Genomic DNA, 13,254 nt, shown 5'->3' with positions numbered 1-13,254 from the left:
AGACTGGAGAGGTTCAGCCACCTCGCCCTCTCCTGAGCGACCATCAGCGCCATGGCCCTTCCGGACGCCTGGACAGCGCTCCTGTGAAGGCGCAGGCACAGGTCCGTCACCACGCACAGTTCATCCCAAAGGGCTGGGGTGGGTGACGAGGACATGTCGAGCTCCAGCTCAGCCTGGTAGGCCAGCAGCAGCGACGACGCGTTGAGCGCCTTCACCGTCGTCGCCATCGCCTTGTAGCCCTTCTCGGTCATTGATGACTGGAAGGAGTCGGCTCTGGACGGCAGTGTAGGGCTCGCTGAAGTCATGGCGGACTTCTGCGTGGGGTGGAGGTGCGACGCCAGCAGTGGTTCAACCGGAGGAAGATGGGAGAACCCCTTTTCCTCCATACCGGCCCAATCCAACCCCGATCCAACCTGGACGGGGATCTTGGCTGAGAGAGGCTTGCCCCAAGACCGGGTCGCTTCCTCCAGGCACTCGGGAAAGGCCGGAAGTAGCAGACTGGTTGAAGCCTTCGCCTTCGGGAGTCGCTTGCCCTCGTACCGAGATGTGGCGGTCTCCACCGGGGCCTCCGGCCACTCGATGTTTAGCCGCGCAGCCGCCCTCTTGCAGGCCTCGTGTAGGTCCATGCTCACGGCCGGGTTCGGGGAGGGGGTGCACGCACCGCCCACCACCATAGGCGACGCGGTGCGCGGGGAAAAGGAATCATCATCCTCGTCCTCATCAGACCCGAGGCTAATGGATTCCCCCCCCGACTCGGAGTGATCGCCCTCGGCTTCGTCGGGCCCTTCCAGCAGGTTAGCCTCGAAAGCGTCGGGCTGAATCAACTCCAGCGGCTGGGAAGCGTCGGTGAGGTCCACCTCCGATCCCCAGCTGGTTCCCAGTGGGGCGGAGAGCCCCCGGGAACCTCCCGCTAGCTCCGGTAGTGGAGGGTCGGTTACCCCCATTACCGGATCATCTGTGCTGAGCTTCGCCTGCTTAGTCAGCCGGCGTTTGCGGGTTTTATTTGAAAACCGTGCGCAATGCTCGCAGGTAGGCGGGAATGCAAGGGCAGCCTTGGCATGTTCCAGCCCAAGGCAGCGAATGCAGGCGGTGTGGCTATCCGCTCCCGACATTTTGTTCCTGCACGCGCAGAACTTTGTCGGAGGCTTCCCCGAGCCCTCGGTTAGGGTAGGTTCAACCTCTGACTGCATGTTCTCGCCTTCCGTTTATGCCGGCTGCTGTTTGGTGACAGGTCAGCCTGGACACGGGTGTAGCTAGTGTAGATGCTAGCAGCTAGTATGGATACTAGCAGAGGCTACTGTTTGGTGACAGACTAGCTTACTTCTTCAATCTCACAGAGGTCAGAGGTAGCGATAGGCTAGCGTTCGGTGACCGAGGGGTTAGCTCGCTCAGTGAACAGTGTGCTAGTCCGTCTACGACTTCTGTCTGCGAGGTGCTTCTAGGAGCGAGAAGAGGTTAAAGACTGAAGAGATGACGTGACGACGGGGCTTATGTAGTAGGAGGGAGCCCCTCCTCTGCAGGCAGACGTCACGTCTGTTGGCCAGTCACGACTGGCGTAGTGTAAAATTGCTTCTGGGGGACAGCGCGAGGGGCGTGTCCCATAGTGAGATACCGAATGAATATTGAAAGAAAACTTTCTCACATGCACACCATCGCGAGTGACGGCTATGCGCACACATGCACACCCATAGCGAGTGACGTAGGACGTAAAGTCCCGCCCAGGTCGAAGTGGCGTCAGCCGTTTCTCAATTCGCGTACTTGTGCGTGCTCGTGTGCTCGTGGACTCGTGAAACGTCATCAGTCGTTGCCCGAGCACTGTTCCAATTCGAAGCACGCATCAGGGCTGTTTCCCAATGTCAAGGAAGCATGCTCAACGGCCGCCCTTTTAAGGACGCTACGTCATCGAACGCCGACAAGCACTGTTCCAATGTTGAGGACACTCGAAATACGCCCCCTTTTCGGGTCCTTCGTTTTTGAGAATTCCGAGATTTTTCAAGGATGCATCGCTGCATCCTAGACGAGCCAAAACTACCCACAATCCTCTGCGTTCACTGGGCGGGTTCTTGAAAATGGCAGAGAAGTACACGTTCAAACGAAGTGAAGTTATATTAGTTTTCAGAAATATTTTGTGCCGTATTGCTTTTTATAGATTCATCATGTTAATGCAAATAATCAAGCCTAAAGGCCTGTGCCACTTTTCAAACGTTTTTGCAACTTAATGATACGTTGCTATATTTTGCATGGACGTAGCTGATGTTAAACACCACTGTCACCAATGTCAATTTACTCGCTCACAAGATTACATTATTTATGTATACCTATTTATGTTTTACGTTTTTATTTAGGGTCAGCCCAGCAAACGGAGGCTTTTGTGCGCCTTAGGGTGGCGCACAAACATTTGTTTGCCGGTGGAAGGGATAGTGCCACTATCCAATGTTGTAAAATTAATGCACAACCGATCATTTGCAATGTTTGTAATTTTTAATGAACGTATATAATTGTATTTTATATGATATACTTATGTGTTCAAAGCACTGGTAGATTGTAGGCATATATGAATGAATGAATCAGATCATATATCCAAATAAATACACGTTTATCATCTCTTTCTTTGTCTTTTTCCCCCTGCATAATAGTAATCAACCGTACTGTAAATGTGATGCATGAATTAAGTTCTCAGACAATTTCACTTAGTTTTATAAAAATTGAATGGATTTTCCTTTTGATAAAGACAATTCGATCAACCACAACAAAGCTTTTGTGACTTCCCCAAAGAGGCTCCATGCGAAGGAGACATGACCGCATTCATAACAGACAAAAGTCAAATAAATATCGATCAGCTTGATTGCTGATCGATATTTATTCATAAGCTCACATGTGTTTACAAGCGGACACGCAGTATTAAAAAGCGGAAGCGGAAGCGCTTCCACACTACCAAGTCGTTCCCAAAGTCAGACGTTACAAACGCTAGGAAGCACTCGAGCTAGCACTCTAGTCTCATCTCCATAGGACGCGACTAGCAAGGACGCGTCCTAGCAAGGCTGCAGCCTTCACTTTGGGAAACAGCCCAAGCGAGTACTGTCGTAAAACCCGGAAGTGTTCTGGATGCGTGCTCGATATCGCCGTTTCACCGAGCATGCATCGGAGGTGGCTCGTGTGTGCTTGCTCCCGCTATAAATCCCAGGATGCATTTCGCACTCGCAGCAGTACGAGGGCGGACAATATGGAGAAGACGCACAAGTTACAACTGTAGCTTAAGTTACTCTTAACTTATATATATATTTATATAATATATAATATATAGGCCTAATATAATAATAATAATATATAAATATATATATGTAAGGTCGTGTGTGTGTATAGCTTATACACATGACAGGACACTCATATCTTTTCAATTGTTATTCATTCAGAATATTTACATACTATTTGAAAATGAAAGAGGCTGGGATTTTGTTTTATATCATTTGTTTATATTGTTCAGTAGTATATGCCTAAATGAGGCCGTAGCACAGTTAACGGACGAGCAGAGGTGGTGACGTCATCGAGTCCGCTGCTGTTCCAATTGCAGGTACGTACTCGCGTGCTCGCAAGTATGTGCTTGAAGTACAGACTTGCCAAGTACGTGCTAGCAAGTCATCGAGTCCGTAGTACGCGTGCTACGAATAGAGAAACGGCCAATATGGAGAAGACGCACAACTGTAGCTTAAGTTACTCTTAACTTATATATATATTTATATAATATAATAATAATAATAATAATATAAGATAATATATAAATAGGCCTATATATATATAAAGTTGTGTGTGTATAGCTTATACACATGACAGGACACGCATATCTTTTCAATTTTTATTCATTCAGAATATTTACATACTATTTGAAAATGAAAGAGGCTGGGATTTTGTTTTATATCATTTGTTTATATTGTTCAGTAGTATATGCCTAAATGAGGCATATACTACTGAACATAATAATGTATTATTATTATAGCACAGTTAACGGACGAGCAGAGGTGGTGACGTCATCGAGTCCGCTGCTGTTCCAATCGCAGGTAGGCTACGTACTCGCAAGTATGTGCTTGAAGTACAGACTTGCCAAAGTGCTTGCAAGTAATCGAGTCCGTAGTACGCGTGCTAGGAATTGAGAAACGGCTCTACTCGATACGGAGCTTCGCTGGGGGAGGAGCCGAGGTACTCGACACACGCCCCGATGCCTCGACGCAAACCATAACATCACTAATTTCATGGTCTTGCTGTGCAAGACCATGAGAAACCATGGTCTATGTGAATGATAAATAGCACACAAGTAGTGTCATGTTGAGAGATGGTGTGATTCAGGACAGGAGTTGGATGTCCATGTCTTTATATTTTATATATAGGCTATATGAATGTGACCGCAACAATAGTCAGAAACAAACAAAATTTATAATACAGATTTGTGTAAAGACTTAAAGAGACGTGTTTCCAGTTCAAGTCTACAAAAGTTTATTTTTAAATAGTTCAAAAAAGTCATAAGTTATTATTCTATGAGATGAAAATAGGAGCACTGAAGTGTCACTTCAGGAGCACTGAAGTGACACACTGAAGTGACACAAGAAGTGTCACTTCAGGAGCACTGAAGTGACAGCGCCAGAACGTGACCGTCTCCAACTCCTCCAATGCTGGTCCTAGAACATAAATACTATTAATAAACAATTGTAAAAAATGCATGAATTGAGCAGGTAACACCCTACTTATCTGCATGCAAGTGCACGGCAAACCACCAAACAGCGCCTCCCAAAGATACGGCCCGGACAGGAACACTATAAAAAGAAAGAGCACAGAGACCACAATAGGGCATTGGATATCCAGACACATCAGGTCGTCTTATAGGGAGTTGGGGTTTCATGTGCATCAACGGTCATTTATAAGTAGTTACAGATGTAATTATACGTGATGCCATTGCATTTGTATTTGTTGTTTGAGCTATCCTTTTCTTTTCCTCTCAGAGACAGCTGCTCCAGCCCATAGATTAACTTTCTTTTTTCATAACTGGTGATTAATCACAAAGCTTGATCTGAGAGAAAAAGGTAAATCATTAGAAATATAACCTCAGCATCATGGGTGTAAAAAACAACTTGGTTCTTATGAAGGTAAGTACTTGAACTATGCTAGAAAAGCCTACCATCCTGAATGCTTACTGTTATATTCTCTCACTCTTAAAATAAAGATGTTTTTTTAAAAGCAGACTCCAAGAATCACACAATTATTCCAATGTACCTGTACTTCTGCTGTGTCAACGACAATAAATATCTTGAATATTGAAAAGTTGTAGTATTGTACTCATTACCTTGACTAAATTAAATTGTGTGTGAAAAACAGGGAGACATGAAAAACATTCAAGTTGGTGGCCCTTGAGGACCACACTTAGCTACTGCTTAACCGAACAAACACCACTGAACAGGGATGAACACAGCTTCCTGCCTACACTCAAACTGTGGTGCCCCGCTCTTCCTCATCGACCTGTAGCACAAGGCTCTCACGCTGACCTGCCCTGTCAGCTTGTCTTTATTGGAGACTGAATTAAATAACGCATACAAATTCATTAAGCTTAAATTCTACTGGGTTACTCGCATCATCACATCTATAACATGTTACTACATGGAAAGTAACGTTAGGTAGCTACTAGGGCTAGGTATTGCCAGGTACCTCACAATTAAATTCGATTCGATATCTATTCAATTTGATATTGATCCAATTGCTTCGATATTGATTTGATAATACGTGTAGATGACAAAAATACCCAAATATTATTTAGAATTAACCATTTCAAAATGAATTAATCATTTCATTGTGCTTTAACTAGCAAAAAGGGAATACATTGTATAGTATTGTTCCTGAGCTAAACTTGCAGCACAAAAGTAAAAACATGGACAAATGTAAAAGGGCATGGTCATTTAGGCATACTCGCTTCAAGATTACAATGGCTGAGTATGCTTCTTTTTTTTCAAATGGAAATAATCGATTTCAAAAAAATTCTGAATCGAAATTGAATCGAGAACAGATAAATTGCAGTGCATTGATGAATCGGTTTTTTACCCAGCCCTAGTAGCTATGTAACGTTACTTCTATGTACGCAAAACCGTGGCTATGAATTAAACTATTATTACTCAACACAACAGGCAAAAACATCAAGGCTGATATAAAACACTGGTTAAGAAATGTTGTTAGAATTGGCTGTTTCTGCATCGTAATACATGTTAGAAAGTGACAGTTAACTGACAGACTAGCCTTTGACAGTAGCTGGCGTCTGCTAGCTGTAGCCGTGTTCGAAATCGTTCCCTATCACGGATATGTGCACTATAGGGTGCTCGCCGTTTTGAAGTGGAATTTTCTGGTTTATTTCATGCACTATATAGTGGACTTAAAATACCCAACATTTGAGTGTACATACGATGTTCCCTACATGTTACTCCCGTATACCACAATGCAATACGGTCGTGTTTTTCCGGAGGAGAAGAAGAAGCTGAACAACTGCGAAAACGAATATTTAATGATCGAGTCTCCGGCCGTCGTTTAGAAATGTTGACAACTTATTTGGGATTTAACATTTAACATTCAAAATTAATTAAAAAAAACCTTGATCAAGGAAATGTATCAATCAACATCAATACAACCTCCAGCTTTGTGGGCGCATCTGTCTGCGTCACACAAACACCCGGCGCATTTTCTGACGCAAATGACGTTTAGAAAAGTTCAGCGTAGTGTCCGAATTCTCGTTTGTTCGTTCCCTATATAGTGCACTATATCATGAACATTATAGGGAATAGTGAGTGAGTGTATAGGGAACGATTTCGAACACAGCTACTGTGTGTGGTACCCAGACCTCTTCTCGGTTTGGCGTTAGCCAGGGCAGGCTAATTAAGATTTGCAGTCTGCTAAAGATGTCCTCGGTGGTTTCCGTAGTTGCCAACAGAGAGGCGCATGCGCAGAACGTGTGAAACGCTCTCCATGCTTGTGGCCGTTGGTCCTACTGTCAACTTGATGTTCTAACTTAAGTTCAATTCAGAAACAGCAATTAGCAGTACAGTACCATGGGAGGGCAGGCAAAGGGCAAAAAGAAGAACAAAACGAAAAGAAAAGACAACCACTCAAATGGAGGTAATATCCTCAGGGTTCAGGGCTGGCTTTATTTGAATTATAAACTCAAGCTAGCGTGACAACAGTTTGGACTTCACGTTGACGTTCTTTTTGCCTTATATGTGTTAATCATGTACAATATAGGTACAGGAATGGCTGACCTATCGCCTCACGAAAGGGTCAAACTACGTATGCAGGAGAAAGCCAAGAAAAAGACAGCCGAGAGATATTCTGTCCAACAACTCCTAGAAAAGGTGCCCTCCATATTCTGTTGTTGCTCTAACCTTTCAAGGTTTGGAAACACTGCTCAGTCGGGAATGTTTTGCTGTCCTGTCATTCCAGACGGAGGAGTGCATGGACAGCTTCGACTTTGAGATGGCAAATCGCTTCTGTCAGCGGGCGCTGGATGTAGAGCCGACCCATCTACAGGCACTAGACATCCTGGGACACATCTGCTCAGAGCTAGGAGACAGACAGAAAGCTAAAGAAATATCCTGTGTGTGTGTGTGTGTGTGTGTGTGTGTGTGTGTGTGTGTGTGTGTGTGTGTGTGTGTGTGTGTGTGTGTGTGTGTGTGTGTGTGTGTGTGTGTGTGTGTGTGTGTGTGTTTTAGAGAACTAATTTCTGCCAATGGTACAGTGACTGTCTAGTTTATTTTACACACACCAAAAAGCCCTGTCTCCTCCTTGACCAAGAGTGTTTAAGTGTTTCTGCGTGCTGTGGAGATAAGTCCAAATGAAGGCCACAGTAAATACATGTTACTGGGACAGATACACAGTGGACCAGAAGCTGTGGAATACTACACTAAAGGAATAGAGATACTGCTGTCCGTTCTGGAGAAAGAAAAACAGACCACTGTAAGTGCTGAGACCTTTTATTCTTTTAGAATCTACCCTACAGCAAACCAATTACACATCTTGCTCCAACCTTCTGAAAAACGTATGTGCAGGACATATTTGTTAAATATATAGAATGCCTCAAAACAAGAACAAATACCAAATACCAAGAACAAATGGCAATTCATTGGATTGGCGGTTTGTTATCGATGTTCAAGGGTAGTCAGTTCCAACCAGAAAACCCAATGGTTCCCTCATAATTACACTTCCTGTCATTATCCTTTAGAAAGACGCCTGATCATACTCCTACTCACTTTTTAGCAAACTGTATAGGCCTCTACTGGAAGTCACCATGGGAAAACATGATCCTCCATAAATACTAAAAGAAAATATGTCACATTTTGTTATGCCATAAATGTTCCTGCCTACAACCTGATATCTACTTGTGTGACCCCCGGGGTTACGTTGCTGGTCCCCTGGTTGGGCATCACTGTTGTTGACAAACTCCTAGCTACCCCACCCCTCCTTACCTGTCTCTTACTGAGAATATAAGGTAGCTGCACACACATGGGCAAGAATCAGCCTTTTAATAATGTGTGATTTAGGATTAGAACTCCGGGCCCTGCTTTCGGACAGAGTGATCTTTACAATTACATTTAGGGCATTTAGCAGACGCTTTTATCCAAAGTCATTTGCAATAAGTAGTACATTTGTCATAAGAAAGAGGAACAATATATCGTTGTCGGTACAGTAAGGATGTTCATAAAAACGAGTGCCAAGCACCAATAATTGCTAGGTTAACCCATTCCCCGTACAAAAAAAAGCTAGCTACACAACTATTATTTTATTTATTAATATTTATTTTATTTAATTTTTTTGTGCCAGGATCCACCACACACAAGTGCGATGCGGAAGGCTGGTGTCCGAGGCATCTGGAACACACTATAAGTGTACATTATGTGACCGGACATACCACGTACAATTCGGCCCCGTCCACACGGAAACGATTTCTTTGTGAAAACGAATACATCTCGTGCGTTTTGGGCCAACTGTCCCATACTTAACGTACGTTACGTGACGGGACGTGCAACATACAACACGTGCGTTGCGGTGGTGGTAGGGGGCGGCTATGCAGAGTCTGGGTGAACTCTGAACATCTTCGCAAACCAACAGGGATAATAATGAAATGAAACCAAGTGTCAATAGGCAGCTCAGGATTAGGTTGGACAGGATGGCCCATGGCACATTTTGGTAATAATTGTCCATAAGAGATTTGTAGCATTAATTGATTTACTCATGCAGTTTTGGAAATTTTACATAAGAGGGAGCTGTTGACAGTTGAAAAATAATGTTTGCTTTTTCTTAATTAGGACCTGTGTTAAGTCATTTATTAGGTTGAGTTATTTGTTGCACATTTGCAAAATTTATATTGTACACACACTAATATCATGAAAAGTCATGATATTACTTTTCATGATATTAATTGCGGGGTGTATGTACAATATTAATTTTACAAATGTGCAACAAATAACTCTACTTAATAAATTACTTAACACAGGCCCTGGTAGGAGCTTGCGCAGCTTCTGATGAGGATGCTGAAATACCAACAACCAAAGACGTATGTGTGGCCTACTGCTCTGTGGCAGAGATCTACCTGACAGACCTCTGGTAAACTAAAACACCTTAATATTATTCATCTTCTATGTTTGAACATGCTTTTGTCTTTCATTGGAGCAGTGGAGAAAGACAGGAAATTGTGTTGAATGTGAGAAAGTGGCATAGTAAAGTAGTATATCGGGGTTAGGGTTAGGTCGTTAATGGGGTCGTTAAGGGTGTGTATCGTTTACATCCTATGGTTAGCGCTCTGGCGGGCTAAGCTGACAGTTCCCTTTAGATTTTTGTACTGTTATATGATGTCACTCTGACCAGTTGTTTAAAGTTTTCTGTGTGTCTACTAGCATGGAGGAGGGAGCGGCGGACAAGTGCAGAGAGTCCATAGAGAAGGCATTGCATTATCACCATGACAACCCCGAGGCTCTCCAGCTCATGGCGAGCTATCTGTTCAGTGCTGAGAGGAACCAGGTCAACACACACACACACACACACACACACACACACACACACACACACACACACACACACACACACACACACACACACACACACCCCTTATGACCACATTAAACCAGGAAACTGGTTAATTAATTTTGGAATATTGAATTGTGCGCTATTAATCAGTGGATGGACATTTACATTACACACGCACGCATATGCAAGTCACAAAGCAATGTTATTTAACAGCTGATCCAGGTTATGTAGAGTGATCTGGTAAAGTGGGAGGACTGAGAAGTCTACTATGCTCAGAGCTCGAATAATAAGCTGAGCTTTTCTAAGAAGCAAAAATATTTTCCATGGGGCTGAGTGAAAAAAGCATATCGTCTTTTTTTCCTGATCGAGCTTGAAGGTATAATCTAACATTTCCACATTAGTATCTATTAGGGATGCGCACGAGTAGTAAATTCCAAACTCGAGTGATCGAAGGAATTCCTCGAGGATCAATCGAGTACTCGTTAAATCAAATCTATTTTTAGAATGCAACGCATCTGCAGCAGGAATAGGCCTGATGATGAACGGCAATATTACCAACCAAACATGTGATGCTTATTCTCCATCAAAACAGTCAGAGTTATCAGAGTATTCATTATTTATTTTTGCAAACGTTCAAAACACATTTTCCTTACAAAAATAAATATGCGTCTCACAATTTAAATCACGTCGAACCAAGGCCTGTAACAGTTTAAAAAAAACGAAACAAGTAGCCTAACCATTGCAAATAATTTAAAGCTGCAAATAAAACGGTAGCAAATGGACTATGGAAATACTCAGCGTTGTGATCTTCTCTACACGCCCGGGATTACAGCTGCGTCTTGCGGCGGTGAAAATAGCCGACACACTTTCACTTTCACCGTTGCTGCGGGTCTGCTTTCGCGAACTCACCGTTGTGTTTCAGGAGCATAGGTTGCCGCATAGTACTTTCTGGTAGGTCGATTTCGCTTGGCATATTTTACATTTCACCTTATGATCTCCTATTTCTTTAAAGTATTTCAATTCTTCGCTGCGGTTTGCTTTAACCGCCATCTCTTAACTTTTTGAATTCTGGCGTGCCTGCACACGGCACGGAACGCGCCATGGAAATGGATGCATTTAATTTTTCTTTGTGCCCACGTCATGCGTTAGTGGCGCCGACAGAAAATTGATACATTTGCTTCAGAAAACTTTGTTTGTGTGTGTATATGCAAACTCGAGTTTGCCTGTCCACCAACCGAGTTCATTTGTAACGAGGAGTACTCGAGTATTCGATTCCTCACGCCCATCCCTAGTATCTATAACGACTAGACCTATGTTAGATATTTTGTTAAGTTGTTTACTCGCATCATTTCAATCTATCCAACAATCTTCAAACCTAGAGAACTCCAGTATTTCCCCTGTGATTCTACATGCCAATGAGGACCCCCGATAGGCCAAAGAAATACAGTAAATAGTAAAAGTAATAAATAAATGAATGCAATAAAAATTAGGCTGCGTTATCTTGACCTGATGCGAGTGGCACTTTTGAGTGCCGTTGGTAACCAAGTTCTTTTAAATGACTGAGTGAGAGCGCACCAGCGTATCAAAGAGAAACAGCCCAACATTTATCTCTAAAATGTACACTAACATAAGCCTATCTCACCCTTCTCACCGGGGGCTCCCCGCATGTGAAAACGAAATGCTTTTCTCACGTCATACCTGAGAGTGTAAAGTCTACACGCACGTTAAAAACTATTTACATCAGCTGCGATGCAAATATGCGTCATATTTGTGTAATAATCGCATAGGTGAAAAGACGGATGGAATACTCGACTTATAGAGCCTGTATAGCCTAGTGCTCATGCTCCGTCCCTTCAACCAAACATCCTATGTATTAAGAGGATTCAAGCATACTGGAATTTTACTTCGAATCCAAAAGTTAAATAGCATAGTTAATGGCTGTTTGCAGATGAGGGGGATTACGATGAGTGGGTCGTTTTCCTGTTCAATAACTAAATTAGGCTGTCATCCTTTCATAGAAAGTTGGTTTCCAAAACGAATCTTTTGCCATACAACTGCACGCCTTTCATGTTATGAAAAACAACCTATATTCACATACCGTGTCACCATTGTGGTGACTATGACAAATATACCTGAATGTGATTGGTTAAAAGGATTTATCCGCTGGCAAGCCATGAAAAAATCCACCTAGGTGATTCACTCAATGATTTGTTATTTAATTGTCGTCTGAAGAAATCGCAACCAAGAATGGCGTTGGATGTAAAAGGGACGTGCAACGCGAGTTGTGAGTAAGCTCTCCATCACCATGGGCAACGCGGCTCATTATAAAATAGCGGTTGAGAGGCAGTGTTGTCAAATCCCTTTGTGCCTTATATTTACTGGGCAAGAGAGAAATGTATAATAGTAGAATGCCCTCTAGTGGGCAGAACGTTAAATAGTGGCATTGGCAATGCATATTCCTGTGCATACAGTATAAAAGTACATAATAAATGATAATAATAGGCTCATTATCCTATCCCCGCCTCTACCCCCTAAACTCTGGAGAAGCAGATCTGCAGCGGAGACCTTATTTATTGATATATTTCAATACCAATCAAGCTTACTACGATACTATGACAACTGGCTCATGCCAGCCACCAAGCTCAAGTAAACCGTAACTTTCTAAGGTTACAACCCGGTTTATTTCTGGATAAATGAAACCCCATTAATAAAACTGGTTAAAATAATAGATCTATTTTTTTATTTGATTTTTTACATATATTTGACCATTGGAGAGACCAGGCCGGCCCTAGTCCCCAAATTACTTTTTTTTATAAAAAACATTATTCAATTGTGATGTCTCCTTATGGGTTTGGGTTATTCTGTTAATAACTCTAAACAGAAGGGAACGCTAGCCCAAACATCTACATCCCTCTTTTCACCCTTTCCTCCTCTGCTCTCCCAATATTATTCATAAAAAAAAATGCATCCTTGCCTTGACGCATTTATTCTACTGTGCCCTGAAAGTAGGATTGGTCTGTGAAGTTGTTTGTAAAGCTAACATAACATAACATTGGACTTTGAGTCTTTTCTAATGTCGACTGATTATATTATGCTTACTCACCTGCATGTAAAAAATAAATAATCAATTGTTATAGCTGATTACAAATGTTCATACTATTGTTGCCTTCTCATTGCAAAGGCTACACTCTATACCAGCGGTCGGCAACC

At 42.8% G+C, this 13,254-nt stretch overlaps 1 protein-coding gene across 1 annotated transcript in view; it reads left to right on the top strand.

The window, feature by feature from the left end:
- Positions 1-6,742: 6,742 nt before the first annotated feature.
- si:dkey-12j5.1 (uncharacterized) overlaps positions 6,743-13,254 on the top strand; it is a 42,746-nt gene continuing 36,234 nt past the window's right edge. Inside the window, 6 exon segments of the mRNA XM_056603062.1 lie at positions 6,743-7,143; positions 7,267-7,376; positions 7,465-7,611; positions 7,825-7,977; positions 9,515-9,624; positions 9,915-10,038. Of these exon segments, the coding sequence (XP_056459037.1) occupies positions 7,077-7,143; positions 7,267-7,376; positions 7,465-7,611; positions 7,825-7,977; positions 9,515-9,624; positions 9,915-10,038 (711 nt within the window). The 5' untranslated portion in view covers positions 6,743-7,076.

The sequence above is a fragment of the Gadus chalcogrammus genome, chromosome 11 (genome assembly GCF_026213295.1).
Source record: "Gadus chalcogrammus isolate NIFS_2021 chromosome 11, NIFS_Gcha_1.0, whole genome shotgun sequence".
NCBI lineage: Eukaryota > Metazoa > Chordata > Actinopteri > Gadiformes > Gadidae > Gadus > Gadus chalcogrammus.
This window is presented reverse-complemented; position numbering and strand designations above follow the sequence as displayed.